Here is a 27,113-nt window from a genome sequence, read left to right as displayed (position 1 = left end):
AAGTTTTATTTAAGCATATTTGCGCTAGTTATTAGAAATTTTTACTTATTAAAGCGTTATTTTTTATTTTTGGTTATATTTAATCGTTTTTTTAATTTTTCGCGCGCGCGTTTTTGTCTCCTCCCCTCCTTTACCCTTCATGCCGGAATACGCGCGGAAAACATGAGCGGCAAAGAAGCTACCAGCAATTTACCATGGTTCGCACTTTTCACCTCGCATAATAACATATTTTATTAATGAATGCATTGGGCATGATGAGAGCATGCAAAGCCAACATGTTTGCCTTTTGGTTACGCAGGGTCGAGAAATACAGACCGCAGAAGCTCGACGACCTGATTGCACATGAAGACATAATTAGCACAAGTTAGTGATCGTTTTCGCTTCGCTAATTAGATACTGTGTTTTGTGTATTTTTGTCTGGTGCCAGAGCGTTCAGCGGTGTGCAAATGGAAGCACGATAACGTTCCGTTGCTCCCACAACTGTACAAGAAGTCCCCTTTTGACCCTAGGTGCTGCGGGCTCGGGGCATCCCGCATCTCACCCTTCTTTCTTGCTTTGTTTAATTTTCCAGTCGGAAGGTTTATTAAGGAGGACAGGTTGCCGCACTTGCTTTTCTATGGACCTCCAGGAACAGGCAAAACATCTACAATACTGGCATGTGCTCAGCAAATATATAGTCCGAAGGAGTTCACCTCAAAAGTACTAGAGGTGAGATCTCATCTATCGTTCTTATTACTTGATAAATTTTTCGCTTCCGCAAAATGTACGAGATAATCGTGATCTTTTAGCATTTTAACATGAGCGACGGATATTCATGGTCTTGATCTTGAAATTTGGCACTTTGGAGTGAAACTTCTGAACTGTGTCACACAGGTTCTCGCTGTGCGCGTCCAAGACTGATGGACGGGGTGCGTTATCCGTGTATCTTGGGATGTATTGGTATAACATACAAGCAGTGAACTGCTTACGTCATTGCTTGCAAAAGCTGTCGCCGTAGCCGGAATTCAATCCCACGTCCTTGGTTTCAGCAGTTGGATACACTACAACCACTGAGCCTCTGTAATGGGGCCCTTCCCTTACACGTTCACTTTTATGCTTATTTAACTAGAAATCTTTATTTTGTGCCTCTGTTATCTCACACATACTTATGTGTAATCATAGACGACCAAATTATGTGTAAAGACTCCTGTCATAAATACAAACATGCTTTAGCCAAGCTCTACAGGTGTGCCTTTGAATCTATGGGTAACTTGTCTGATTCAGGATCCAAAATCATGGTAGGTCCACTTCTCATCTCACCCTTTCATCTCAAAAGAGCTGCTCCAGTTAACACCTCCTACCAACTCTGGCTAATTGTGGTCTTAAAGGTTTGATGTGTGCAAACATCTCTTCTGTGTCGCTATTAGTGCACTGTGTGTATGTGGAATGTGTCGATTGCATCATTTCATGCAGTTCGAGGGTTTCTTTTTTCTTTTTTTCATTTTAATGTGCATGCTTGCTTGAGTTACCAGAAAGAAACAACTTTCCACATTGTCTTATGTGACAGTTTAGATGTTACAAAAATGCCATCTCACCAATATACCTTTTATCCAGCTCAATGCTTCGGATGACAGAGGAATTGGTATTGTTCGCGGGGAGATACTGAGCTTCGCAAGCACCAAGACAATATTTAAGTAAGTTTCCTATGCTGTTTGCCTCCTTTTTTCATTTATTTATGGCTTCTGTCTGCATAGCTAAATTATTTGTGGTGTACAGTTTTTGTAATTTTGAAGTGTGCATCTGCATTGACCTTTTAATTTTCAGTACTGGATTCAAGCTGATTGTACTTGATGAAGCAGACGCCATGACCAATGATGCACAAAATGCGCTGCGTAGAGGTGAGTTTACAAAAGTAGAATATGGTCTTTTTAAATTTTTTTTCTCTTGATATTTTTAAAATAACGACCAGGCAGGCTGTCAACAGTGGAGCACTTCATGGGCATCTTAAATGCCGCTGTAACCTTTCCGCTACTGTAGGAGGTCTCCTATGACAACTCTTTCTCAACTGCACTAGGAAGATTCATTATTAAGAGAGCCAGAATAGTGGTAGCACGTGTACTCCTTAGTGCTCGTCTATATTGCATTGCACGGTTAATGCAACCACCTCATGTTGGTCTTTTAATACGAGAACATTAGGAGTGCTATAATGCTAAAAATTGTCAGAGTATGTCAGCATTTGTGTGAAGCCTCAGCATTGTAATGAAATACTGGCTATAATGAAACACTGGCTATAACAAAAGACTATCAAAAATGAAACACCAGTTATAATATAGCACCGGCTAGAGTGAAACATTGGCTATAGCAACTTGGTAATGATACTCCAGACAAATGATGGTGATTGGGTTATAGTAATGATTGTGGCTTGTGAAGTTACAAGTACCTGTAGTGGTTGTAGTGATAAAGTATGTGCTCTGAATTGCAGAAGGATACAGCAGAGGAAGAGAAGGTAGAAAAAAATGATGCATTTTTCTCTTTCTCAGTATAATTTACCTTCCTTAAAATCTTATTGCGGCACACTACATAATGGATATTAAAACCCATTCAATGTACAAGCGAAAATACTGTATACTGGTCCAGTATTTGCTGGGTGCACTTAATCATACATGGGGTTTTCGTGGCCATGCTTTAAATTACTGTCACTAATTGATTGTAGCAGAGCCAAGCAAGCATATGTTGTCTTTAGTAATTGTTAAATAACTCATGATCTTCAGTATAATCATTTTTACTTTGCTGAATTTTATTCGGTCAAGTTTATTAACCAAGCTTTCCTGTTAGTTATATAGCATAAGTTAAGCCCAACCAATAGAGTAACTTATGAATTGGATGAAGGAACTTAAATTACAGAGTAGAAAGTTGTTGCATATTATGTCTGTGGAATGATGCACTGTACATTACTAAACATGAATTTCAACATAGGTTGCACAGAAAAGCAGCAAATAATTTATGACTGAATTTTTCCCTCATGCAGTTTTGGTTGCGGTTTCAACTGCGAAGCATGGTCTGTGATGTCATAGATGCCTTAAGGTTACACGAGGCATACATAAACCTGCCCAAATGTTAAAATCATAAAAAAATTACTAAGCAGTGGTTATATCGCAGTTCTTTTTTTTTTTTTTTTTTTGCATATCTCATATGACCAAAGAGTGTATATGATATCACAGCTAATGTTCAGTGGCTGAAACTGAAATAAAAACTGTGCAAGAAAAATTTATTACAAATTATTTGACTGGTGTAAGTGTATTCGATACTGTGATTAATGTGCACTATTGTGTTGTGCACTGCTCCAAAGAAAAGGAATGTGCATAAAATGTTTGTTGTGTTACACCTTTAATATCGGAAGATAGCAGAAAGGTCTATGTTTTGTTAACTCCTATTGTTTCTGAGTATCTAGGCATGAAGCAATGCTCTTTAAGAATGAACAGGTTTTTTAGTTTTCCTGCATTTTATTTAAAAAAGTGCATATTTAAGAACTATATTACCACAGAGGTAACAGGTTCTGTTTCAGGCTAACATTATATGTCAGCTTACGAGACAATGCAATAACATTCAAATCTGTTGAGTAAAACTTTTGTGTTCTCCGTTTTGTGCTCGCAGCGCAGCAAGGAATAAAACTTGAAAGGAACACTGAGGCGGCTTTGTTTGATTATTGCTATCATATTATTCAAGCTGCGTTTTTAGATTGCTTTGTAATTGATTCCTGTGTTTTCGGGTAGTAATTGATGCGGTTCCTTAATGGTTTTGTCCTATTCTTTTCTTTCCCAATGTGCGAGTAGTGATAGAGAAGTTTACGGAGAATGCCCGCTTCTGCCTCATCTGCAATTACCTCTCCAAGATTATCCCTGCCTTACAGTCACGGTGCACCAGGTTTCGTTTCGGACCCCTCTCAACTGCTCAGATGTCACCCCGCATTGATCATGTGATTACTCAGGAGAGGTAAGATGTCACTGAAGGAAGCACACCATTAGCATGGGCGCAGTGTTTTCTTGATGCTGCGTGACAGATAAGATTATCTATTGCCCTCTTTTATGATCCCCTTTGAATTCGAAATATCCAGGTTTGACTGTAATTATGTTTAAATTGCAGTGACAGCAAAAAAATGATAAGGACCACAGCACAAGATGCTTGCTAACCTGTAGTGCCTGTCTCGTCCTCATTACGTTTTCACTGTTGCTGTTTAACAAATGACCAACAAGCTTGCATTGTCATGTTTATATGGTTTGCATGGTTCTCACAGCTCGCATGGTTGTAGTAAAAGCTCATTATTCAAACTTCTGTAGTACCAACAGTTTGTTCAAAATAAAATGAAGCTCTAACCAGCGAGGGCACTTTATGTGGTTGGGCTTAGATTGCTGCAGCATTGTGCAGCACAATACAGCTCTACAAAAGCGGGTATGCATTGTTGTATTATTGCTACACATCCCCTGCCATGCAAAGTTGTGGAGCAGCTTTGTTCGTAGAAATATTTTGGCCCAAGTAATGGTCACCCTGTAAATGGGTGCATGTTACGAGTAAACCTGTGGTGCAGGAACGTGGAGGCTAACAATGATCTTTCAGCTTAATTTCAGGACAGCGCAGCATGGCATGGAAAGGGAGATGGTAGGTGTAACGTTAAGCTACAGGAAAAGAGCAAAATGAGTTGAGGAACAAGCGTTAATAATATTTTAGCCAAAATCAAGGAGAAATTGGCAAGAGCAGGGCATATATTGGGAAGGCAAGATAGCCAGCCAGTGGACATTAAGGGTAGCAGACTGGTAACAAAACAGGGTAACAGAAGAGAAGGCAAGCACAGCAGGAGGTGGCAGCAAACGGTGGATGATATTATGAAGCTTGCAAAGTTAAGGTCGCCACAGCTGGCAGAAGACAGCAGGAGAAACATAAGAGAGGCCTGTGCTCTACTATAGGTGTTTTCAGGCTGATGATGATCTCATCCGAAATGCTATGAGAAGGCAATTGAATGCAGCTCATACGAAGTGTGTAGCTATGCCAAGACCATGAGGAAAGAGAACCAAGATGCTTTTTACTTCTGCTTTCTTCATCCCAAAGCTAGTGATAACTAACATTTTTTCTTAGCTTATTGAAGTTACAAAAAGTAAACCGGAATATATCACTGGTTTGGAGATTGATCTGTCCATTAGAAGCAGATATCTAAAATGCTTTCCTAAAATGCATATTGGCTGCCTTGCATTCTTCTCATAGTCATCTGCATCTTCCCATTTTGGGCCGTCCGCATGGTGGTAACTATACCCTTTCTTTTGTGGTGTTTTCACTTTTGCACCTTAAATTTGCTGTGCTAGATGCATTTCTTTAACTGCGCCTACGAACACTAGACAAGTCAGTACATTGTTATGTACTTACAGCAGATGCCAACCGCTGACCTGACAGTGCATTTGGAATTTTAACTTGCTTAGCTTACAAAAAATTCTTTCTTATGGACTGAGGTAATTCTTCCAAGATTCAAGTGTGATAGCATCTTGCTATAAACTTTTGCAAGCCTCTGGTTTTGCCTTTGGTTTTCACCCGTAACTGTTCCTGCAGTTGTATTGGCATCTGAGCACCAGCTCTAATTATTCTTTGATTAATTTAAGCAAGTTTGAATGATTCACTCTTTTATTGCCTAGTTTTAGCATTGAACTGTGTAGTAGGTGAAATTTGCCATACAGCTGAGTACAAATTTTAATACTTCAAAAATAAAAACTCCAGAAGTGGGCATTTTAACCAGGAACTATGTGGCCACAAAAAAAAAAAAAAGAGAGAGCAACATGACAAGGCGACAAGGCAAGCAGTGGTGGCAGGCGACGTATGCAACATGCACCGTTCACATCCCTCTCACTTATGCTTAGTAAACACTCATAATCTGGCTCTTTGATCTTCTTGTAGGTAAGCAACCCATTCAAGCAAGCATTTTCTGCCCCAACTGCAGAATCACATTTGTAATGAATGATGCTGATGCAGCGCTAGTCTGAGGCAGGTTGTTCAGCAGAGTGCACAAATTGAGAGCAGAGACAGTCATATCAGTATGAGACACTGAGACAAATGTAATTCCTGGGCAAGGCACAATGCTGGCAAAGCAGTGCACGGAGCAACAGCAGTGGGATATGCACAGTGCAAGGTAGAATTACTGTGATGCACAACAGTGACTGCATAGGTGGATGTCCTAGCATTGCAGCCATTTAACTCACGAATAGACTGTCTAAGAATCTGTAGGCTTTCGGCACTGAGAGTATCGGGTTCTGAACTTGGAGTCGTCAGGAATCTGGAAAAATTACCAGTTCACTTTCTAGTCGCCAGTTCCAACTTGAGTACCTCTCACAAATGGACCCAGTGACGTCTCTGCTCATTTTTCTCAAACATTTTAATTTTATACATGAGGTGACTGCAACACTATAAAACTTGGGTGCAAGGTCCTCGGCTAAAGTTTTGCATATAAGAACCTTCACGCTCGAAAACGCTCGGCTGCACGCGTTCACTCAAGTCTACGTTGTCCATGTCTGGACTGGATTAAATTTTCACAGGTGGAGTTGTTGCCCAGAATGAGCTTTGCTTATGTGTTTCCGGTCTCTGGATGGGAGTTGGAGAGTTTTTTTAATGAGAGAAACTTTACAAATTTTTTACACCACTGTGCCTTGCCTTTGCTTCTTAAGTGCACACCTGATTTTGCGAGCTACATATTGTGTTTCCCCTGTTGCCTGAGGGATGGTACAGCGCAGTGTACATAAAGTAGATGCTGTGTAGAGTCAGTGATCAATTTTTCGGCCTCCCGATTTTCCAGACCCTCCTGATTATTCAGACTCTGCTATGGCACCATCACATGCCCCATACAGTTAGTGTATAACGCCGACCAAAATTTCGGACGTTTGAAACCTTTCTCATTCGATTTTCCAGATTTTTTTTTTTTCTCATAGCAGGTCAAGAGTTGCGAAAAATTGCCAGAACATCGCTGCCATTTTGTTTTTCTGCAATCCCAAACCTGCGTTGCATGCATCCCACATACCTTCTGTAGTCTCGATAGCAGACCCTTACTCTTCGAAATTTGGTGGCCTGCGCCACTGCATTGTTCCGTTGACCCGCGGCGACAGAGGTCCGCTTGACGAAGGACAGGCCAGTAGGCACGAACATGCTTCTGTCACATGATCCTCTGTTGTGGCGCCTTACGTGTAGCTGCCAATGAGAAAGCCAGCGAAAGCCCGAATCTGCTGCCATCCGCATTGGTTTCAATTGCTTTGTTCCTTTGCATCCTTGTTCCTTTTTATTTCTTTTTGCATCCAGTTGATTCAAATATATGTGCAGTCATATATGTATGTCAGCCTTCATAACAGAGGGCTTGGTTGAAAGGAATTACTCCGTAAAATTCAACTTCTTGTATCATAAGGACACACTGAAATTAGGAGGTGCCAGAGCTTTATTTCATCATAAATTTGCAAAACGTAAACATGGAAGGACATGAGTGGCCCCTTTACATGAATGTGGTAACCCTGTGACTGTTCGAGATTTCATAGACAATTTCATCTGTTAGAACATAGTTGTTTAAGGGGGACGCGGCCTTCAAAAGCCAAAAAATCGGGAAAAAAATCGCGTTTTGGAAAATCACATATTTGGGTAGAACGTGTTATAAACTATCTTTCCTGTAATTATCGGCGCGTAATTCATCGTAAAAGTGCTTCAAATTAAATATATAACACGCCGCGGCAGCTCCTGCACAGCGAGCGAGAGCTGAAAACAACTGTATTTCGCGCGAACGCCATTTCCCAGTCGCTGAAGCGAGCGCCGCCATCTTGGCCTTGTTTTGTTTGTGAATTCTTGCGCTTATTTTTCCCCGGCACCACCGGCAGCGGAGGCGGCGCGGTATAGGCGTGGCTTGCTTGTGTATGGAAGGCTCGCGAGACCTTTCGAATTGCCCGCGGCTCAAAAGCACAGCTGCGATTGGACAAGGCTTGCGCGCGGGAGGTCGCGCGTCTACTATTGGCTGTTGCGCGTGCGGTCACGTGGTCACCTCCGGCTGCTGCCAGGCTTGTCGTCTGCCGCGGCTTCATCGTCGCGGACGTCTGTGTTTCGTTTTTGCCTTTCGCCATTTTTGCTGTCGTTCATCGTTCTTTGTCGTGGAGTCCTAGCTTTTACGATCCGTCGCTACGTCTTCTGCTTGAACAGTTGCGGGCTGCCGGGCAGAGGACCAACGCTGCTCTCGATACCGAGGCCGGTTTTGTTGCGCAAGTCGTGCACATTGCACATGGTCAGTAGTCATGGGTCGCACGTTTCCAAAGAAACGCAAGACTGAGACTGCGTTCAGAAAGCGAAAGCGCCGACCCCCTACTGCACGGAAGTCACTGAAAGTGATCGCCGAGGAGCTGGACTCGTCGAATGGTGGTATGCGGGCGCCGGCATCGGACGCCAGCGTGCCGTACGGTGCCTCATCAATTCAGCCACCAAGCAGTGACAGCGATGTCGCACTGGATCCTGGGACATCGACAAGCTACGGCAGCTTACCGGACAATGCAACGGAGTTGCGACGCAGGTCAGATTTATCAGAAGAGGACTGTTTTCTTGATGCTAGTGCTCAGCGTGAGGCTCTTCGACGCGACATTCAAACCATTTCGGAAGTGACAAACGGCGCGTCAGCGGATGCCTTCAATCAGCGCAGCTGTGCCGACGTTCCATGCGGTGGTCGTCGTACCATTCTAGAACACCGAGAGCCAAGTTTTGTGCCCGTGGAAACAGCGCAAGCGCGCGCAACCACTGTTCGCGAGTCGCTCGGTGCGATGTCGGCAACTGAGCGGAAGTTCACGCTAACCGCGCTGCCGGAATCCGATACAACGCCGGCATCAGAAGATGAGTTCGTAGTAATTCAAATGGGCGCTCTAAATTCGCTGATTAGGGATGCCCTCTGCCCGATTTGCCGGAAGCCAAGCCTAGCAGTAGACCGGGACACCAGACTTGGACTTGCTGTGAAAATGGTGCTGAAGTGTTCTTGCGGTGTTATCAGTTCTCAGTGGTCCTCGCAAAGAAAGCAAGGTGCGAGGGTTTTCGACGTAAACCTCAGATCAATGCAAGCAATCAGGAGCATTGGCAAAGGGCCCACTTCTCTGAATGACTTCTGGGCAGTGATGAATGTATCACACCGAGGACTGCACCAGAAGACATACCAAAAGCATTTGAAGAAAGTGCTCAAGCCAGCTGCTGAAGTGGCTGCACAAACAGTTTTTGCAGGTGCTGTAAAAGCTGTCAAGAATGTATATGAAGAAATGGAAGTCAACTTCACTAAGAACATTACAGTTGTATACGATGGCACGTGGCTGACGCGTGGGCACAGCTCGCACATTGGTGTAGGCTGTGTAATAGAATTTTACACGGGACTTGTGCTTGACTGTACAGTTTTATCAAACTTCTGCCTTGGGTGTGAAATAGGGCCACCTGAAAACGACCCTGCATTCCATGAATGGAAGAAGACTCACCAGTGCCAAAAAACATCACTGTCAGCGCAGGACGAATGGAAGTTGAAGCCGCACTGCAGCTTTTTGGGCGCTCCCTTGACAGAAACGACCTCAGGTATACAAATGTAATCTGTGATGGAGACAGCCGCACCTACCTGGCCTTGTGCAATGAACAAACATAGGGTTTCATACCTCTCACAAAGGAGGACTGTGTGAACCACGTTCAAAAAAGGATGGGCACAGCACTCCGCTCTCTTGTGAGCAAAGCCAAGAAGGGAGAGGCACTCGGTGGGAAAGGTGGCTTGACACAGGAGCTGATAAAGAGACTGACTACTTATTATGGCCTAGCCCTGAGAAGCAGTACAAATGTGGAAGAAATGCAGAGGGCAGTGATGGCAACACTACATCACATCGCATCCACAGATGCTGAGCCCCATCACGATCTGTGCCCACCTGGTGCCCACAGCTGGTGCAGGCACCGTGCAGCTGAGGCTGAAGGCAAGCCACAACCTCCACACAAGTACAGTATTTTAAGCAGAGTTGTGCAAGCGCTGCTACCAGTCTACCAACGTTTGTCCGACCCTCATTTACTGGCTCGGTGTAGTGGCAAAAAGACACAGAACACTGCCGAAAGTCTTCATTCAGTGATTTGGACATTGATATCAAAGCAGCAGCATGCCTCCCTCTTCACTGTAGAAGCAGCAGTATACGAGGCAGTTGCTAGGTACAATGCAGGCAACTTGCGAGCCTGTACCGAGCTTTGCACTACACTGGGCGTAAAACCTGGTGCCCTTGCCCTTCGGAGGGCTGCGGAAAAAGACCAACAGCGAGCCAAAAAATCATCTTGTGTGCATGAACTCAAAGGGCAGAGACCCAAAAAGTCACGTGTAACCAAAGACAGTGAAAACTACAGTCCTGGTTCCTTTTGAGAGTCGTGAACTGCTCCGAAAACTTTGAGAGCCGTTTTCTCAAAAGTGTGTTTTGGGCATTCTGTTTTGTCTGTGGAGAGGGTAGCGTGGGAATGCCTGGACCAATTTTGATTCTGTTTGTTTTTATGTATTCCCTGAAGTGTGCTTGAGGGTATGACAGTCTTCAATATCTGGTTGAGGGCTTAGTTTTTTTTTCTACAGCTAATTTTTGAATGACAAGTTCTGCCACAATTAATGAAGATGAACATGATGTTCTGTGTAAAAAAAAATAAAGGGTTTAAAAAAATTTTGGAACTGTTGTACCCTGTAGGGCTCTTTTAAGCAAAGATTAAAACTGAAGGCAGCTCCCTGGCATGTTGCATTACAGTGCCAGGTTTTCCACCAGCGGCACACATGCAACATTTTGTAACTTGAAAACTATTCAAGGTATCATAATGAAACTCCATATTTCTTTATTTAAGGCACTTTTGAGTGTGGCTACCAAATTTCATTGCTCTAGGTCAAAGAACAAAAAAGTTAGCTCTGATCGCCACCTCCCCCCTTAAGAGCACCTGCACAATTCTGTTGCCGCTGCATACTTCTGTAAAATATGCTCCTAGTGATAGTTTTTGACCCTCATTGAAGAGGTAGGTAAAGCATGAAGGAGTTAGCATCAGACTAAATTACTGGTAAGTGATTCAAGACAGTAAGGAGACCGATTCGGTGAGGCTGTATCAGGTCCTCATGAAACATGGGTGCTCCTAGATCACAATTTTAAGCCTACGCTGTTTGGGTCATGGTGTCATGTTGAGTATCTTTGTTCTAGAGGATGGTTCTGGTGAACCTGCATTAAAATACCTACTCTAGTTCTCTACGGCAGCCTCACTTCTAGTTTGTCATAAGATACTTTTGTGCTAACTTTTTCTCTATAAGTACATGTGGTGTTTTAGACTGACTGTCACTGCTGACGGCAAGAAAGCACTCATGGATCTGGCACAGGGTGACATGAGGAAAGCACTCAACATCCTTCAGGTTTTTATGCATTTCTTTTTCTGCCTTCCAAGTCATTTCCAACCATGTTACTAGATTTCTTTTTTTTTTTTTTTTTCAGTTCTACAAATATTTCGATTATTACTGTACAGAAAAAAAAAGTTTAAGTTCACGCTGTTTAATTGTTCTGAAAATAAACAAAAAAATTCATGGTGTCTTTCAGAGCATCTAGATTACACACTCAAAACTTTTTCATATAAAACTTTTGTAGTAGTGTGTAACCTTAGGGAACCTTCTTTTTGGGAAAATAGCTCTGTGGCTCATTTGAACTCGTTTCGTTAAATGTTCCTTGTTGAAATTTGTTCATCTGTAGCTAGGCCGCACAAGTGACATAGGTGGGGCTTCTCTGCCGTCTATAGGACAAAAAAAAGAAGGGACACAGGACCAATTGTTTTCCTTTGCGATAGGGAGATTGCGGATCTCAGGAGTTCTTGATGATGTTATAAGCATATCTGTGAAGTGTTTTTAATGTCTTTTTCATGATTTTTGTGATTTTTTGTTTGATTGTTATTTTTTAAAAGAAGGTTTTAGTGAATAAGCCTCTAGTTGCAAGTCAGCGCTCATCCTGTGTCCCTTCTTCTTTTCTTGTCCCTTACAGTTTGCGTTGTTTTACATTATGAACTTCGTCGTGTGCTACGGTCTACAAATACATTACTTTTTTTTTTTAGTGGCCTCTTTGGTATGAGATTGAAATTCAGTTAATTTTTGGCCGTGGGTTGCTGCTCGTGTAGCTTATCAATGTTGGTGTGTCATTGAGTGTTTGTGTCACACTTCAGAGTACAAGTATGGCCTTCAGTGAAGTGAACGAGACCAATGTCTACCTGTGCGTTGGACAGCCACTTAAGGAGGACATAAGTGACATTGTTAGCACTCTCCTGAATGAGGACTTCACTTACTGTTACAGCCGTATCCTTTGGCATTGCTTTGTTCTTTATATGTTGGGGGTAAAAGAGATTGCTTGCAAGTTCCAGCATGCTTGTATGTGTAGTTAGAGAATTCTATTGGTCGGTAACCTTGCTCCTAGCATTGTTCGGCCACAGCCCTGCATCATAAAAATTTTATCGTTGTCATAATCATTGTGGAGAATATGCATTGAACTTACTCGTTTTGTGATGCCTGGTCCCTTATCCACATTAGTAAGTGTGGAGGAATTTCATTTTGTCCAAGTGCACTTATCTGCCCTCCTGTGTGTGCACGTGCACATGAATGTCTTTTTTTAGTCTTTGTTTTTTTATTTGATGAAAACTACATTATTTTCAGTAGCAATCATTCAGTCATCACTTGTGTTTTTACTTAACAAAAGTACCTACTTCTTTGCACATTTTTTGTCTAACAGAGCATGTGAGTTTGCGGTGTTGAGTTGAACTGCTTATTGAACAAGCCTAGATAAGCCTACCTCACTTTACATTGTCTGTTGAAACGAGGCTATAGCCATTCTTCCGATAAGCCTCAGAGCAGCTATAAACTAAAGACTACCGCTAGATTTCTAATTCTGAGGCTGGGACTGATGCAGTGACAGCATACTGCAAAGCACTTTAATCCATTAGCTTTCAAAGCCTTCAGACTGTGGGGAGCCAGCCCATATTACCAAAGGTGTTGAAACAATGACCCATGCATTTGTGCTTTTTTTTTTCAGCCCTGCCAAGAAAACACAGTGCAATCTGTTGGATGGATGTTGCATACTTTTTTTATATATAGTAGCAGTGATTGGACTTGCAAAAGAATTCTGGTTTCATCTGTCAGTAGTCTATTTTACAGTTTTCTGGCATACAGTAGAACTCCACTAATAGTAAATCAGCATATACTAGAGTGAAATTGAACTGCCAATTGTTTTCCATAGAAGACTGTTCAAATTTTTTTGTTGTACAGGCTTTTTTAACACAATTAGGTTATAGTAAAGTGCTTCAAGCTATGGTGACATACTTTCCACAAAATGACTTGTGGCACTCTCACAACCTGCGATTGCAAGGCAAATTTTTCTTTTTTCGGAAAAGCACAAATAGCGAGGCTGAACAGCTTCGAGATGCCAGCTTTGCATGGTCCTTGGAGCTGTGAGGGAAAGCATGCGGCATATAGGGAAAAAAAAGTCAAGCTGCTTGTGACCGTGGAAAGAAGTCAGCGCGGTCCATTGAGAAACTACATGAGAGTACAAGTGCAGCAAGAAGAAGAGAGAGGAAGAAACGGCTGAAAGTTTGCAGTGCTAAGCAGTGCGGAGCATGAGGCAGCGTTGGCAATAATTGGAGACACGACACATGGTTTTGCTGCGCTTGGCTGTGCCAAGCACAGCAAAACACATGGTGTTTCTAAAGGGGAAAAAAAGAAAGGACATTATTTTGTAGTGTGAAGCTGAATCTCTTAAGGTTTAAAGGGCCTCCTGTAACAGAGTTAGGCACGAAATCAAGACATAGCAAAAATAGAAAAAAGAAAAGATGTTTATTGCTTCTGGTTCGCCATAGATCTGCCTCCAAAAATGTTTATGCCGTGTGCTCTCCCCCCTCCCTTCCTTCGATAGTCCCTTGATGACTGCATCCCAGCAACTGCACAGCCGCTAGCACTTTGTTTACACTTACATTGCGGCTAGCGTTTGAACACGCTGGTGTAAGGACCACATTGCAGTCGGCCTCATTTGTGTAGAGGCAAGGACGCTTCATGAACTCATCGTGTTGTCCTGTGGTTGCGGGGTCCCCCTTGTCCTCTCCTCCACTTAGCCCTGGCCCGCAGCTGACACCGGGCTGTGGTTTTAAATCATCAAGACAACCGTGCCGCGGCTGCGGGCGCTTACGGCTTTGCGGAAGGCACTGCACCGTTGCTGTGGGAGAGAGCAAGATACAGACAGCAAAGCAGCTGTCTTCGTTCCATGCCTAGATGTGGGCAACTATGGGGCGGCCAGGCCTCAGTCTTCTGATGGTCCAGACTTTTCGTGGGCAAATACCAGTCAGCTTACGCTTAAAATCAGGGCTATGCTTAACAGCTTAAGGAATCGGGCAGAGCTAAGCTACAAAAACCTAGCTGTACCAGCTTTTCTTAACAGTGATGGTGGCATTTATTGCAGCAATGTAGAGCCTCTAGAACTCAATCCCCAACATGCAGTGCAGTCATAATACAGATAAATTGCTCCCACAAATCTCAGATATTGCTTCAGAGTACAAAACGACATCTTTTTCTGCCTCATCTTAACCTTATTTATTTCCTAAGCACCTATTTTCAGAGCGAAACAAGTGTTAGAGTAAAAAATCATTATGGCTGGGAAATTAAATCTGCAGAGGGCCCCCAACACCAGAAAAAAAAAAATAAAATTGGTGTAATTGGGTTAGCTTATATTTTGGCTTTCCACAGTAAGACAGCTAGTTGCACTCTTATGGTCCAGGTGGTGATTTTTATCTTGATAAAATGGTCATGGGAGACCCATGCATAAATGGCCTTTATTGTGCATTACATAGAAATTTTGCTGTTGCTGAAGTTACGTGTCTGGCCCTTGACGTTTCTGTTTTGCACTAGACATTTCCAAGCTGAAAGTAGGAAAAGGATTGGCACTTCAAGATGTGCTTACACAAGTCCACCTGTACGTGCACAGAAGTGAGTGGCTAGTAGTCTGAATATCTTGCCTCGCTACCACTTCAGTATTGGTAGCTTTCAGCTGCTAACTTTGATAGTTTGTGGAATAATACTTATATATAGAAGTACTGGCCACATCATGCTGCCATTGTTGCTGTCGCTTTGGCTTCTTAGTAATGAACTATTGTAATATTCTCCTTTATACATAACTTCTTTCGTCTTTCATGCTAAACGGAATCAATTTTTGCATATTTGCTCTATTTATTTTATTGTCTTAAGATATAAACTTTACGACTGTAAGTCATGGTTGCATAGCTATATATGTTACGAATTTTATTGATGCCATTTATTCCACTTTTCGGTACCATGCCTGTATGCTAATTGCTTTCCTACTTCCTTGTAAACAGTTGAGCTTCCAGATCAAGTGAAGATGCGCCTGATTGACAAGATGGCAGAAATTGAGTAAGTGTACAGGGAGCTTATGGGGCTGATCCCGGCATTTCATGTTATCAGTGCATACAGGCTTACTTCCCAACTCTGGCAAGATTTGTGAAATTTTCTTTATTTGCTAACACCTTATCTTCTTTGCAGAGCATAGGGGTGACTAGATGAGCTAAACTGAGGTCAAGCAAAGTAGCACCAGTGTCATCTATATTATTGGAGACAAGGAGAGCTTTTACCAATGTGGATAAGAGAGTTGATGTAGCTAGATACAGTAAAACCCCGTTAATATGTAGTGGGCGGAGACGCATGAAAAGTACGCACTATCCGGTAGTACGCCTTAACCGACCAGTACAAATTTGCCATTATTCACACTCTGAAACGAGAAAAATTCAGAGAGTAAATTTTCCTTGAATACATGTACGTACGTGCATTTTATTGTTGTGCTACCAACCAGAAATTCGTCATTTTCAGTTGCCACCGTAGTAGTCGTGCGGCGACAAGAGCAGTCTCAAAAACGGCAAAACTGGGGGTAGAAAGTTTCATGCACGCTGTAGTGCACTCTTCATTGTTCTATTTTCAGTAGAATGAGTAATGATCAATTTTTCCATAACTGTCAGTATGTGATACTTTGGTCGAGTAGGCTTCGGCATAGTGCCGGCTGTTTGCACACACACTAATGGAATAATTGCTTGTACCAGCTCCAAACAAAAAAATGCGCGCTACCTGCCTGCTGTTCACCTCCGTTAGAAAAATATCTCGTGGCACGAAAGAAAAGAAGAGCAAGGCACCCGAAGGTGGGCAGTGCCACCTGTTTTGGTTCCATTTAACACTGAACTTTGAATTATTGTTTAGTTACTGCACCACTGTTGCTTTCCTCAAAACCAATTTTTGTATGACGTCGCAACTGCATTTTAATGCATCAGCATTAGAGCCCCATGCCTTAAAAAACTATGATGAAAAAAGAGCGATGAAGGAAAAAGAAATTATACAAATAAACATGCAGCAGGGTTCGAAGTTGCAATCTTTGAGTTGGGAACCGAACACGCATCCCACTACACCACCACAGCACATGTTGTGAGTTCCGGAAAGTAATACCTTTACGTGAAGACGGCTCTGGTTGCTATTGGAGTAGACATGTGCACAGCGCCAGCGAAACAGTGGATGGAGCTGTGCTACTGCACGTGCGTGTGTCACCCACTCTAACAAAAGCAAGGAGCAACAAAGAAGAATGAAATCAAACAATGTAAAAAAGCATGTGGGCAATGGCAATCAGTCATGCTTGTGCCCTACTGCTAAATTGTCCTATTGATCGCCTGTGAATTTTGTTTCCCTAATATGCCGAAAAGTACATTTGTGACTACGCATTTGTTATCTACACCGCAATGCTTAAGCGTGCAGCTCCTGAGCCAAAGTACCTGGATTCAAACGCGGAAGGTGTGCGCACGTTTAAATGGAGATGAAATGCGAAGGGTGCCCATATTCTGCACGATGTCAGTGCGCATTAGAGATCACCAGGTGGCCTAAAATAGTCCACACTACGGCATGCCTCATAGCCTGCATTGCTTTGGGTTGATAAACCTGCTGTCTCACGCCATATCATATCATATACCATTTGTTCTTGAATAAGTGGCGCTCTGATCAAATGGCGCTGTCATGCCTTCACGCGATTTGTGCACAGATTGCTGCACACGCATATCCTGGTCCCACCGTTTCTCGAGGCACGCAGTTTAGTGCTGCACAGCTGTCTGTCTAGAAACAAGCTTTGCCCTTATTAGGCAGCAGCAGGATTACCTTGCTACTTTCATTTGAGACGGTATTTTTCTCTTTCTCTTACAGGTACCGTCTTGCTGCTGGCACTAGCGAGAAGGTCCAACTGAGTTCTCTGATCTCAGCGTTTCAGGTTGCCAGGCAGATGGTCAAATAATGTCAAGCCTTGTTCATGGGCGTAATAAACACTTTTTATTTTTTTCATTGTTTTTGGAAGCATTTGCTACTTCTTGCAGCAACACAGCACAATAATGTGCTCATTTTTATTGTCTTATTGAAATTATGATTTGTTGTATTATTATTCTTTTTAAACATCGGAAGCTGAAAAGTTACAAAGCGCAGTTAAAACTGCTGACATGCTATGAAGCATAGCTGGCAGTAACGGAATTGCGGTAATGTAGTGCGTTACTTTTGGCCAGTAGTTTTGCACTACAATAGTAGTTAGGGCTGGGTGCGTTGGGCTTAATGGCGAATAATCAGCTAAAGCTATCATGCACCAAGCACAAGATAGCCTGAGCTGCTTATGCGCCATTAAACCCAGCACACTCAACCCTAACTTCCTAACCCTCTAAGTGTAGTTACTCTCGAAATTGCTTTCGTTTAAAATTCACCGCTGCGGCTTCTTGCGTAGGCAGTTTCGGACTCTTGTTTTCATGGCCAAGTGCCTTGAAAGTGGCAAAAAAAGGTGGAAAGGCTAGGCCGCTAAGTCAGCGAAGCTCCACTTTCTGGTGACTAGCAACATGTGCAGAGGCAGGTCCCGTAACTTTGCCCCCGAATGTGAGAAAGCCAAAGCTATGTAGCTTTCGTGGCTGGTTATACACGCACAGATCTCCGCAACAAACTATTCTCCACACGCGCGCAGAAGCATGGTGAAATAGTAGGCATGCGGTCTTGGTGCGAATTTTGCAGGACCATTTGCCAAATTGCCGATGCCTCGTCGCTTTGCTTTGTTGTGCACGGGAGAGCACTGAAACCCCTAAACCCTATTGCTGTAGCACCCTTTGTGGCAACGTGCTACAGTCGCCAAGGCCTGCTAAAACACCGGAGCGTCTCAACAAGAAACATACTACCCAGCCGTTCTGTGCGTGCATGCTGCAAGCGCCATGACGCCAAACGTGGGCAGCAGCATGTTAAACAATGCAGAATGTGTGCGCACTGCCTGGTATGGTACGCTCGTGTAGGTAACAGTGCATACTGAAAAATCGGTGAGTATCAGTAGAATTTACTGCCCTGATGAGATAGCCATGAGACAAGTCCGTGGGCCGAGGAAATCGGTAGGTGGCACAGTTTGAAGTCCACAAGAAGAAAAGAGTGCATATGCGGGGACTCTTCTGTGGTTACACTTGTGCAGACCTCACTCATGCTCGAGTCACGTCATCGCTATGAAGCGAAAGGGGTGAGTGAACATTGTAGCCAGTGGCTGCTGGGCAAATTCTCGGAGCTTTCGAGGTAATAAGTAAATAAGTAATAAGCTTCAGAAGCCTTAAATGATGCAGACAGTGCAAAACAACAGCATTTGGCATATAGTTGATAGAAGCTACTAAAAGTGATTATTTATTGTTTTCCAGTGGCTCTGCTGGTTTTAGTTTGGTAATGTCCCGAGTTACTGGAAAGTAAGGAAGGTCAACAGGCAGTAGGAACTGAATCGGGCGAAAAAAAAGTGAAATGTGCGCAACATATTTTGCAAAGAAAACTTGGTATTCTGGCACCGTTTTCTTTGATCAAGAATTTTCATAACACTGTGGAAGTAGAAAGTTGCACGATTCAAAGGACCAGGCGTTTTTGGATTTTGCTGTGTGCATCACATTTTGAAGGAAAATTTTTTTTTACTGTGTTAAGTTTGAGGGGTGCTTAAATGCTGTCAAAGTTAAAGGTATGATAGTCAGTTGAGTGGACCAATAATTTCTTTAGTACTGCAGAGTGGGCCAGATTTCTGAGGTATGAAAACCTGGCCCAGGAGACTGATCCAGTGTTCTGGATTAGCAGCCAACGCCCACTTATGGCTCTTTCAAAAACATGTCAAGATAACTTTATGTGTAATGCGTAAATGAACGGGCACAAGCAGTATTTTGATATTTAAAATTTGCTTCTGCCCGGAACCTGTTAATGGTGATGAGTTTGTGAGATTACCAGCTTCCGTGGCTGGATGTTAAGCCCTATTTTGAATTCAAGTCCAAAATGGCCTACAGTGTTGCTGCAACATGCAAGTTCTGTGTGCTAGTACTGAAAACATTTGTCCAGCACCAAGGTATTAAACTTGCTAAAGCACCTATAGGTAAACTTCTTCTTAGTCATGCCTTACCATCCTTAGTTCTGAAAAAACACGCTTCTATAAGCTTTTCTGATTGGTTGCAACATTACCAATGGACTCATGTTACATTCTTTATGCAGAAAGCTGTGTTTTGCCCGATTTTTCGGCAAGCTGCCAACTAGCTGTGTAGAGAGAACAGTGTGTATATGACTTGGTTTTGCTTTTATTGTGGCATCAACCGCAGGGCTAGTAAGGTAGTTTACTATTTTCAGGTGTTGGGCATTGAGATCATCTTGTATGTTTCTAAAGCAGTATTAAATAAATTGGGAAGGGGATGACAATTAGGCTGTGCCTTTAAGGGTATGATGTGACTGCATGAACGGCTTTCATCTGCTGCTCCCCTTGCTGGTCTCTTTCGTGCAAATACACTTACCACTTAATCACCGATCCCTTAACTTGTGCCTCTATTAGCTCACACTCTTTAGAGCACACTCGTAGTCTACCGTATTTTATGAAAGACCACCTGATGTAAATATAAAGCCTCACTTAGAGGGCCACTGACCACGGTATGGCATTTTAAACTAACAAGCTAAAGCTTGAATTGGCTATCGGAGGTAGTCTCTGCAAAATACTACGGCGATCCGTGAGCCAGAAAGTAGCAAGAATACAAATCAGTTTTCACACTCGCCTTTGAAATCTGGTTTCCCTGCTTAACTCTGGCTGCCAATCCTGGATAGTGATGTCAATATCCAGGACGGCATCCACGATCCATCTTTCTAACAGGTGAAGGGTGGGCAGAGACCACTAATTGTATGAGTCACTCGCTGCGTGCTTCTCTCCCGTTTTGTTGTCACACACGGGGTGTCCCTGCTCCAGCGGCATTCTGTGTGCTGTGCCTTTCTAATCTTTTACAGCTACCATGCCTCCCGCCAGACACAGAGAGGAAGGAAGGGGAATTTAGCTTGCGAGGCATGTAGGAGGCCAGATGGTAGGGCAGGAGAGAGAAAACCCTCTGCGAGGGAAAGGTAGGAGGGAGACATGGTAGAATTGGTTGATTGCAGTGTTTGCTACTTTGCGTTCCGAGGACGAAGCCTCACTCACCGGGGAAGAAAATATTTTCGACCAGAGGGTGGACCGTGGCCCTTTAATCACGCAAGCCATACGAATAAGCCTGAGGGAGGGTGACTGCTATTGGCCCTGATGGGTCTGGGATAGGTAGGTCACCGCCGCTTGCGGCGGGGGCTAGCCTGCCACCAAATTTTTACCTGTTTTAGGCCGTCATTGTACCCGCCACCGCTTCGGTGGTGGACGACCGCTATTGCGGCGTGCGTCTTTCTCTCCCTCATTTTTTCTTTTTCTTCTCTATTTTCTCTTCTGTCCGCATGAGGCAGCGGAAGTGGCTCAGCTACAGAGCCTGTAGCAGGCGCATGCGTTTTCTTTTTCCTTTTTCCTACAGCCACAACAACAACAAGCCTGTGTGGCCCCGGGTAGCATGTCTCACTCGGAATGCAAGGGTCCTAGAGGGTTCGATTCCCCCATAGTGCCATCTGAATCAATAAGCCCGAGTTGACAGCTCCTGCCAAATTCTTTTATGTCACGTGGTCACACAATATCACACAGCTATGGCCAGGTCATGTCACCTGCCAGATACCACCTGCCACAGCCATACCTGTGATTTCTTGCTCGCAATGGCAACATCGCCGAATTTTTTGGAAGATGGAGTCTTTAAAAAGTGCGGAAAACTATGAATGTTGTTCTTGAGTAAAATTCAAACTTTATTATTTTACTTCTTGTACTGATTCAATCTTGGCATCATAGAGTAAGGGGGGCCCCAAATTAAGTATAATATAATAGTAGCTGGCATATTCTGGCATCCAGAAGCTACGACACATTGAGTGCCTTATATAATGTGCATCATTTGTACACAATATATAGCGTCCCTTGTCCCTAAAGCTCACCAAAGCTTCTTTTATTTTCGCTCAAATTGTTTTTCTTCTAAGATTACCTGTTTTTAGAGAAACACTGAAATGCGAGCAGAATAAGAAAGAATAATTTGCCGCAAAATCTTCTTTTTGATTAAATATATTCCTCAATCATTTTGCATTTCTTACCTCGTAGCAACGATGTGAGTCTTTCTTTTTCAGAAAAAGCACCCATACACTTATAAAGTGCGCAACGTCCAAAAATGATTGTAATGGCGGCTGTGACGAAGACTCGGCCTGCCTTCCTCTAAACTGAGGAGACTAGAAGGCTATGTCGGAAAACGAGTGGCCACTCCATCGCATCAGGAGCTAAACTCGGCTTCTTCCAGAGCGCCTCCATTGTGAAATACCAAGATGTTATTGGCCTCCTGGAAACCCCCCGACCTGGTATCAAGGTGCTGTTCCGCAGGGCAGTAGATGACAGGGTCATCAATATGGACGAGGAAATGAAGGACAAGGACATAGAATCGTTATGCTGCACAGCTGACTGCTGGATCCTTTCGTCGGTAGGCAGGCTTACACTGCAACCTCCCTCTTAGAGACTTTGAAGCATGCATATTTTTTTTTTTTTTTTGTCGAAAACCAGATTTCGTTTTCTTATAAACAGAACTTATTTATTCCAGGAGTTTTCTGGGTGCCATTGTGCACTTGTAAAGCAAAGACTGCACAAGAAAGTTTGCCATATTGGCACGTGTATTTCCAGTGTCACTGCACACTGCACGAACCACAAAAACATTAATAAATCGTCCCTTGCAAACAGATGACAAGAACAAAGGAAAATATATTGCCACAGGCATAGCGCCAAACTATAGTGCCTAGAAGGTAGCCCGATAGCCCGACACCAAACTCTGGTGTCGGGCTATCGTTTCATCCCGAACACGGGTGGCCACTGCACTGCGCAATGACGCCGCTCATAAAGAAAGTTGCCACATTCGAGAGCCTAGCGTCCTAGGCAGTCAAAAAATAGCATATAAAGTAAGTTCAGTTACATATTTAATAATAATAATAATTGGTTCACAGGAAGAGAAAGACGCAGTATCTGTCACACTTGCTCTGTGGAGACCTGAACCGCGCTGTAAGGGAAGGGAGGAAGGTGGGAGTGAAAGTGGAAAGAGAGAAAGGGGAGCCGTAGTGGAGGGCTACGGAGTAATTTCGACCACTTGGGGATCTTTAAATCGCACAGCACACGGACGCCACTTCGTTTCGCCTCCATTGAAACGCAGCTATAGCCGCCGTGGTCGGGACTGAGCCCGGAACTCCGGCACAGTGGTCGGGCGTCTTACCACTCCACCACCATGGCAGGGCGTTATATACTTAGACAAATCAATATATAACTATGTACTTACAACTCAAAAACAAAATGACGAATCTGTCAAAAAAATGTCACTCAAATCATTTTTTTTTCTATCGTTCGACGACGTCGCAGTGAGTCGCATCACATGACACGTGCATATCCAGATGCGATGCGACGCCACCAAATGCAATTTGGTTGACCGAGACTTCATAACGACAAGCCGACGCTAATGGTGGGAAAGCCGTCTTGGGTAGCAATTTACCAGTCTGTTCTTGAATTGTATCATATCTTAGCACAAAGATGATTTCATAAGTCGATTTCCCCTTTTGTCTTCTGTTCACTTTCTCCCTAAGCGATGTCTGCCTGATTTATTTTCCTTGGCAAGTTAAACTGTGCCAGGAGGGAAGCTCTGATGTTCAAATGTGAAAACTGGAGGGAGCAAGGAACTGAGTAGAATTACTGGTAGGAGTATTAATTCACAAGCCCTATTTGGTGTGCTATCGTTTCGGCCCGTACGACTACGGTGTCGAAAAAAAGAATGAGTTCATCGCTTTATTCACCATCATTGATGAGAATACCTAAGACAGTCTAGGTGGCACTAAATGCTAGTGCACTATTGAGAGCTCAATTACTGTCTTTGCCAAAAGTAACCAGACTGGATGATTTGCTTTTCGCTTTTATTCTAAAGCCAACATGGATTTCCAGAGGATCGCAGAGAGAGGACAGGAGCCGTCCTTTACTTTGCACCAATTTGCAGCTTCAGAAGTGGTTTTCTGCTGCCCGACTGAGAAGCGGAACGTGAAGCCAGGTTTCTTTTGGCAAAGACGGTACCCAATGAGTAATCTGGTCTACGAGTTTACGCGGTGAAAAGGGAGATCGGGACAAAAACGTTGGAAAGCAGGAAGAGGGACGAGGTCAAGCGGACCGAAGGAACATCGACTAGGCTCTACAGAAAAGAAACAGAAGAGGGAATGGCAGTATCGTGCAATAAGTTAATTGCAGCGTGAAGAAAGAAAAGCCGCTGAGGCGACGGGAGAGGTTAGATTGAATAAGCAATAAAAGAAGTAAAATAAAAAAAAATTTGGAGGACGCTTAAGCTTCGCCTTCAAGAGTGGAACGCGATAGCGTTATTACATCGCAGGGGACGCTTTCCCAGCAGAAGCGCTACGGCGCAGCGATCACGTCAGAGGCGTCCGGCATCAGACGCTGCACCTAGCAATCGCGCTGTGAGCGGAAAGAGGAGCCGCGTCGCCTAAACACCACTGGTCGAGTGACGCACGCTGGATGTTGGAAGGGGAAAGAGCGAAGGGTATTGGGGCATCCTCGCACCGGTACCCGCGCGGCCCGAAGGGGAGAAGCGGGTGAGCGAAGATGGTGATCTAAAGAAAGGAAAGACGCTTGATTTTACAACCCGTGAGGGTGCACGGCGAAACGTCAGGGGCGAGTGGCGCGCCACGTGTCGGGGCAGCGCCGCACATGGAAGTTGCTTTTTATTTATGAAGTGCATGCCGGGATTTATCGCTCACGGCCAACGACGCCGACGACGCCGGCTTTTCTGCGACACGAGCTCCTTAACGCTACCGCGTTAAAAAAGCCTAAACAAGAAAAGGGTAAATTGAGTCTTCATTCCAATGCCAGTAGTGTGGACGAGGCCTCTTACAAAACACAGGGTCCCTGAATTGTCCCTGTTATCGGTAAGTTTTTTTTTATTTTTTTTTCTGAACTCGTTTGAACCGGTTCAGGCAGGGTCGAGCTGGTTCGAATCGGAACGGAATGTGGCTTCGGTGCCGAAACCGAACAAGAACACGAACCTGACCCGGAAAAATTAGCTGTGGTTTAGCTTGTGGTTAAACCTGGAGCTTCGCAAAAGTAATCAGCGTGGCTACGCCTAGGTTTGAAAGTAAAGGCATGGTTTTTGCACATAGTAATTTACTATGGTTTCAGCTTTATTTATGCCATAGGGGAATCACTTCACGTATGAGCACCCATTGCCTCTCGTCGTTAACCATTCTCATTCAGGTGTAGAAGACTTCTAGTGGTATGACATCGTCTCTACGTTGAACTCCGGGGCACACCGCTGTCACAACGTTAGAACGAACCTTTTGTCCTAGCAACTCGCTGTTGTCGTTCGCCTCTACCAAGTACCGAGTTATCTGTCTTCTTTTTCTTCTCCTTTTTCATCTTTCTATTTCTTCTTCTTCCTCTTCTTCTTCTTTCTTCGCTCTTCGGACAGGCACGGCGAAATGGTAAGACCAATGTAGCTCTCGCTACAAAATTCCGGTTCGACACACTGTGGGAAGCCAACAATGAAAGAAGCCTCCTAGCTTGACACTCAGCCAGACGAGCTTGACTCATGTAACCGAATAAATTTCAACCTTCTGATCGATGTGCAGAAGTTTTCATCCCGAAGCATATATGGTCGACTGTGATGTGTTTTGGCGCATTATGTATGTTCCGGGCACTTTAGATCTAACGCGTCTATTAAATATGAACACAGATATAAAAGATCCTGAGATGTCCTCAATTGGTTCAAATATCCTGGGCCCATTGCCTGCATCCTCAGGACGTCCGTAAGAGGACTCACTGTCTAGGGATCGCAAGAATGTAAATCTCAAGATTAATTCCAGATCACAGCACTTCTAAAATGTGCATACGCTGATAGTGCATCAGCCTGTAAATCAGCAACTGTTTTGCACTAAATATGGGGAAAATGTTTTGCGCAACTTTAACCAGTACTTACGTGTTGCTATTTTTTTAATTGTTTGATTCAAGGAAGTTCGAGCACGTTACATATAACTGTCGGAGCGAGTGCATTGTGGTCAAGGCACCTCCACCTGTGGAAGGCCTTTCCTGCAACTCACAAAATTTCGGTTTCGATAAGCCTTATGAAGTCAATTCAAGCTGTTGACTGTCAGTTTCGCGCGCCGTCGCCGCGGGACGTACAAATCTGTTTTGCCCCTGCCATGCACATGCGAGGTACTTTTCAGCACCTTTGAGAAGGATTGAAATGGCGTCAACTAACCTGGAATATGGTAAGTATTCAGTTCGTCTTTCTTCCGAAAGGAACATGCGTTTCGGATCTGCCAAAATGACTAGCCACTCGCGGCAGTTTCGGCATTCGATGAGCCGGCACGCGTAAACAAATGCATCAAATTTGTGATGTCGGCCAGTGTTGAAACTTATTGCACTGCATCTGCAGAGCAACAGCGTCGGCCTGCATAAAACGGGCCGCAACTAACGCTTGCGATGACATAGATACAAACGGACGCATGTTTTCGAGCACGCCTTGTGAAGGTCGTTCGTATGCCCATAATGATAACCCTGCTACGGACAGCAGTCGACATGCGTTTGTGATCGAACAGCATCATGGCATCACACATGCCGAGGAATTACTCGACGCAGAAGCATGAGAAGGGCCTCCCGTAAGCAGTTGAAAGGATGGGCATTGGAATATGGAGCTCCTCGCGTCCATCCATGACTGCGCGCTCTTAAGGACATTGTGCCAGCACTCATTATTTTCGTCTTTTCTACACGTTCAGCAGTGTTATTAGAAACTTATAGGAAGCCCCCGGTATTGTACAGGTTGCCAGTGGAAAGGATTGCCATTTCGGTAATACTGAAAGGGTTCGTGAAGTTGTGAGGCACTCCAAAAAGCTGCCCAGAGAGCTAGCATTCACTTGCAATATCGACAGACTGCTAATCGCGAAGCGTATTGGTCAGTTCTCGGTAATGCGAAAAACCTGCACCACGATCCTTTATGTAGTGGGTGTCTTCTTTGGCAGCAAGAAGCCTGACAATGCTAACGATTTCCGTCGTTTTGTTGATGACCTGCAGGAAATAATCGCCTTTGGCATGCGCTGAAGTTATGCCGGTCAGAATAAATGTTATTACATGCGATGCACCGGCAGAGGCATTCATTCTTAGCATCATGAGTCACACTGAATGCTATAGCTGCACCAAGTGCACCGCGAAATAAATTTATAAGTAAAACACGTTTTCTACACATTTATTTAGCCTACTGACCAACTTCTCTGGCAGACAGCTTCAAGAACACCACGGCAGCGATACCATACTTGAGGAGCTTCCGCTGGATTTAACCAAGAATGTTCCACGTGACCATATGCATTTAATGCGCTTGGGCGTTGTGCATAAGCCTCGCGTGGACTCGTGATCCGAAGAGAATCAGGCTCGGAGCCAATGCTCGCAATGAAATCTCCATAACGCTGAGCAAGCTTCATAAGTTTGTGCATTTTATGTTAACATAGAAAAAGCGGTTACGAAGATTCTGCACACTACTACATCGCAACGCTCATGAGTCAGCCTGTTGCAACCCGGGACGATCTGGCATGAACGTAATAGTTTAGCATGTTGTACACGGTTTAAAGGTTTGTATTAGGG

General features: G+C 43.9%; 1 protein-coding gene and 1 pseudogene across 1 annotated transcript; both read left to right on the top strand.

Annotated features, from left to right (window-relative positions):
- Positions 1-131: 131 nt before the first annotated feature.
- Positions 132-17,394, top strand: RfC3 (replication factor C subunit RfC3). Its single transcript, XM_084598982.1, has 11 exons — positions 132-197; positions 299-363; positions 572-708; positions 1,594-1,673; positions 1,804-1,877; positions 3,813-3,972; positions 11,323-11,404; positions 12,199-12,328; positions 14,921-14,998; positions 15,385-15,439; positions 17,258-17,394. The coding sequence occupies exons 1-11, from the start codon at positions 163-165 to the stop codon at positions 17,343-17,345; spliced, it is 984 nt and encodes a 327-aa protein (XP_084455108.1). The 5' UTR covers positions 132-162; the 3' UTR covers positions 17,346-17,394.
- LOC146197194 (uncharacterized) lies at positions 8,641-11,312 on the top strand (annotated as a pseudogene).
- Positions 17,395-27,113: the final 9,719 nt, after the last annotated feature.

The sequence above is a fragment of the Amblyomma maculatum genome, chromosome 3 (assembly GCF_055883805.1).
Source record: "Amblyomma maculatum isolate TAMU_Amacu chromosome 3, ASM5588380v1, whole genome shotgun sequence".
NCBI classification, from domain to species: Eukaryota; Metazoa; Arthropoda; class Arachnida; order Ixodida; family Ixodidae; genus Amblyomma; species Amblyomma maculatum.
The sequence above is the reverse complement of the archived record's forward strand: the minus strand, read 5'-3'. Positions and strand labels throughout refer to the sequence as shown.

Bases quoted from the DNA above. Each gene is read 5' to 3' on its own strand.
- RfC3 (XM_084598982.1), top strand. From the start codon at position 163: ATGAGCGGCAAAGAAGCTACCAGCAATTTACCATG. The intron at 198-298 runs GTTCGCACTTTT...TTGGTTACGCAG, and splicing joins GCTACCAGCAATTTACCATG to GGTCGAGAAATACAGACCGC. The intron at 11,405-12,198 runs GTTTTTATGCAT...GTCACACTTCAG, and splicing joins AAGCACTCAACATCCTTCAG to AGTACAAGTATGGCCTTCAG.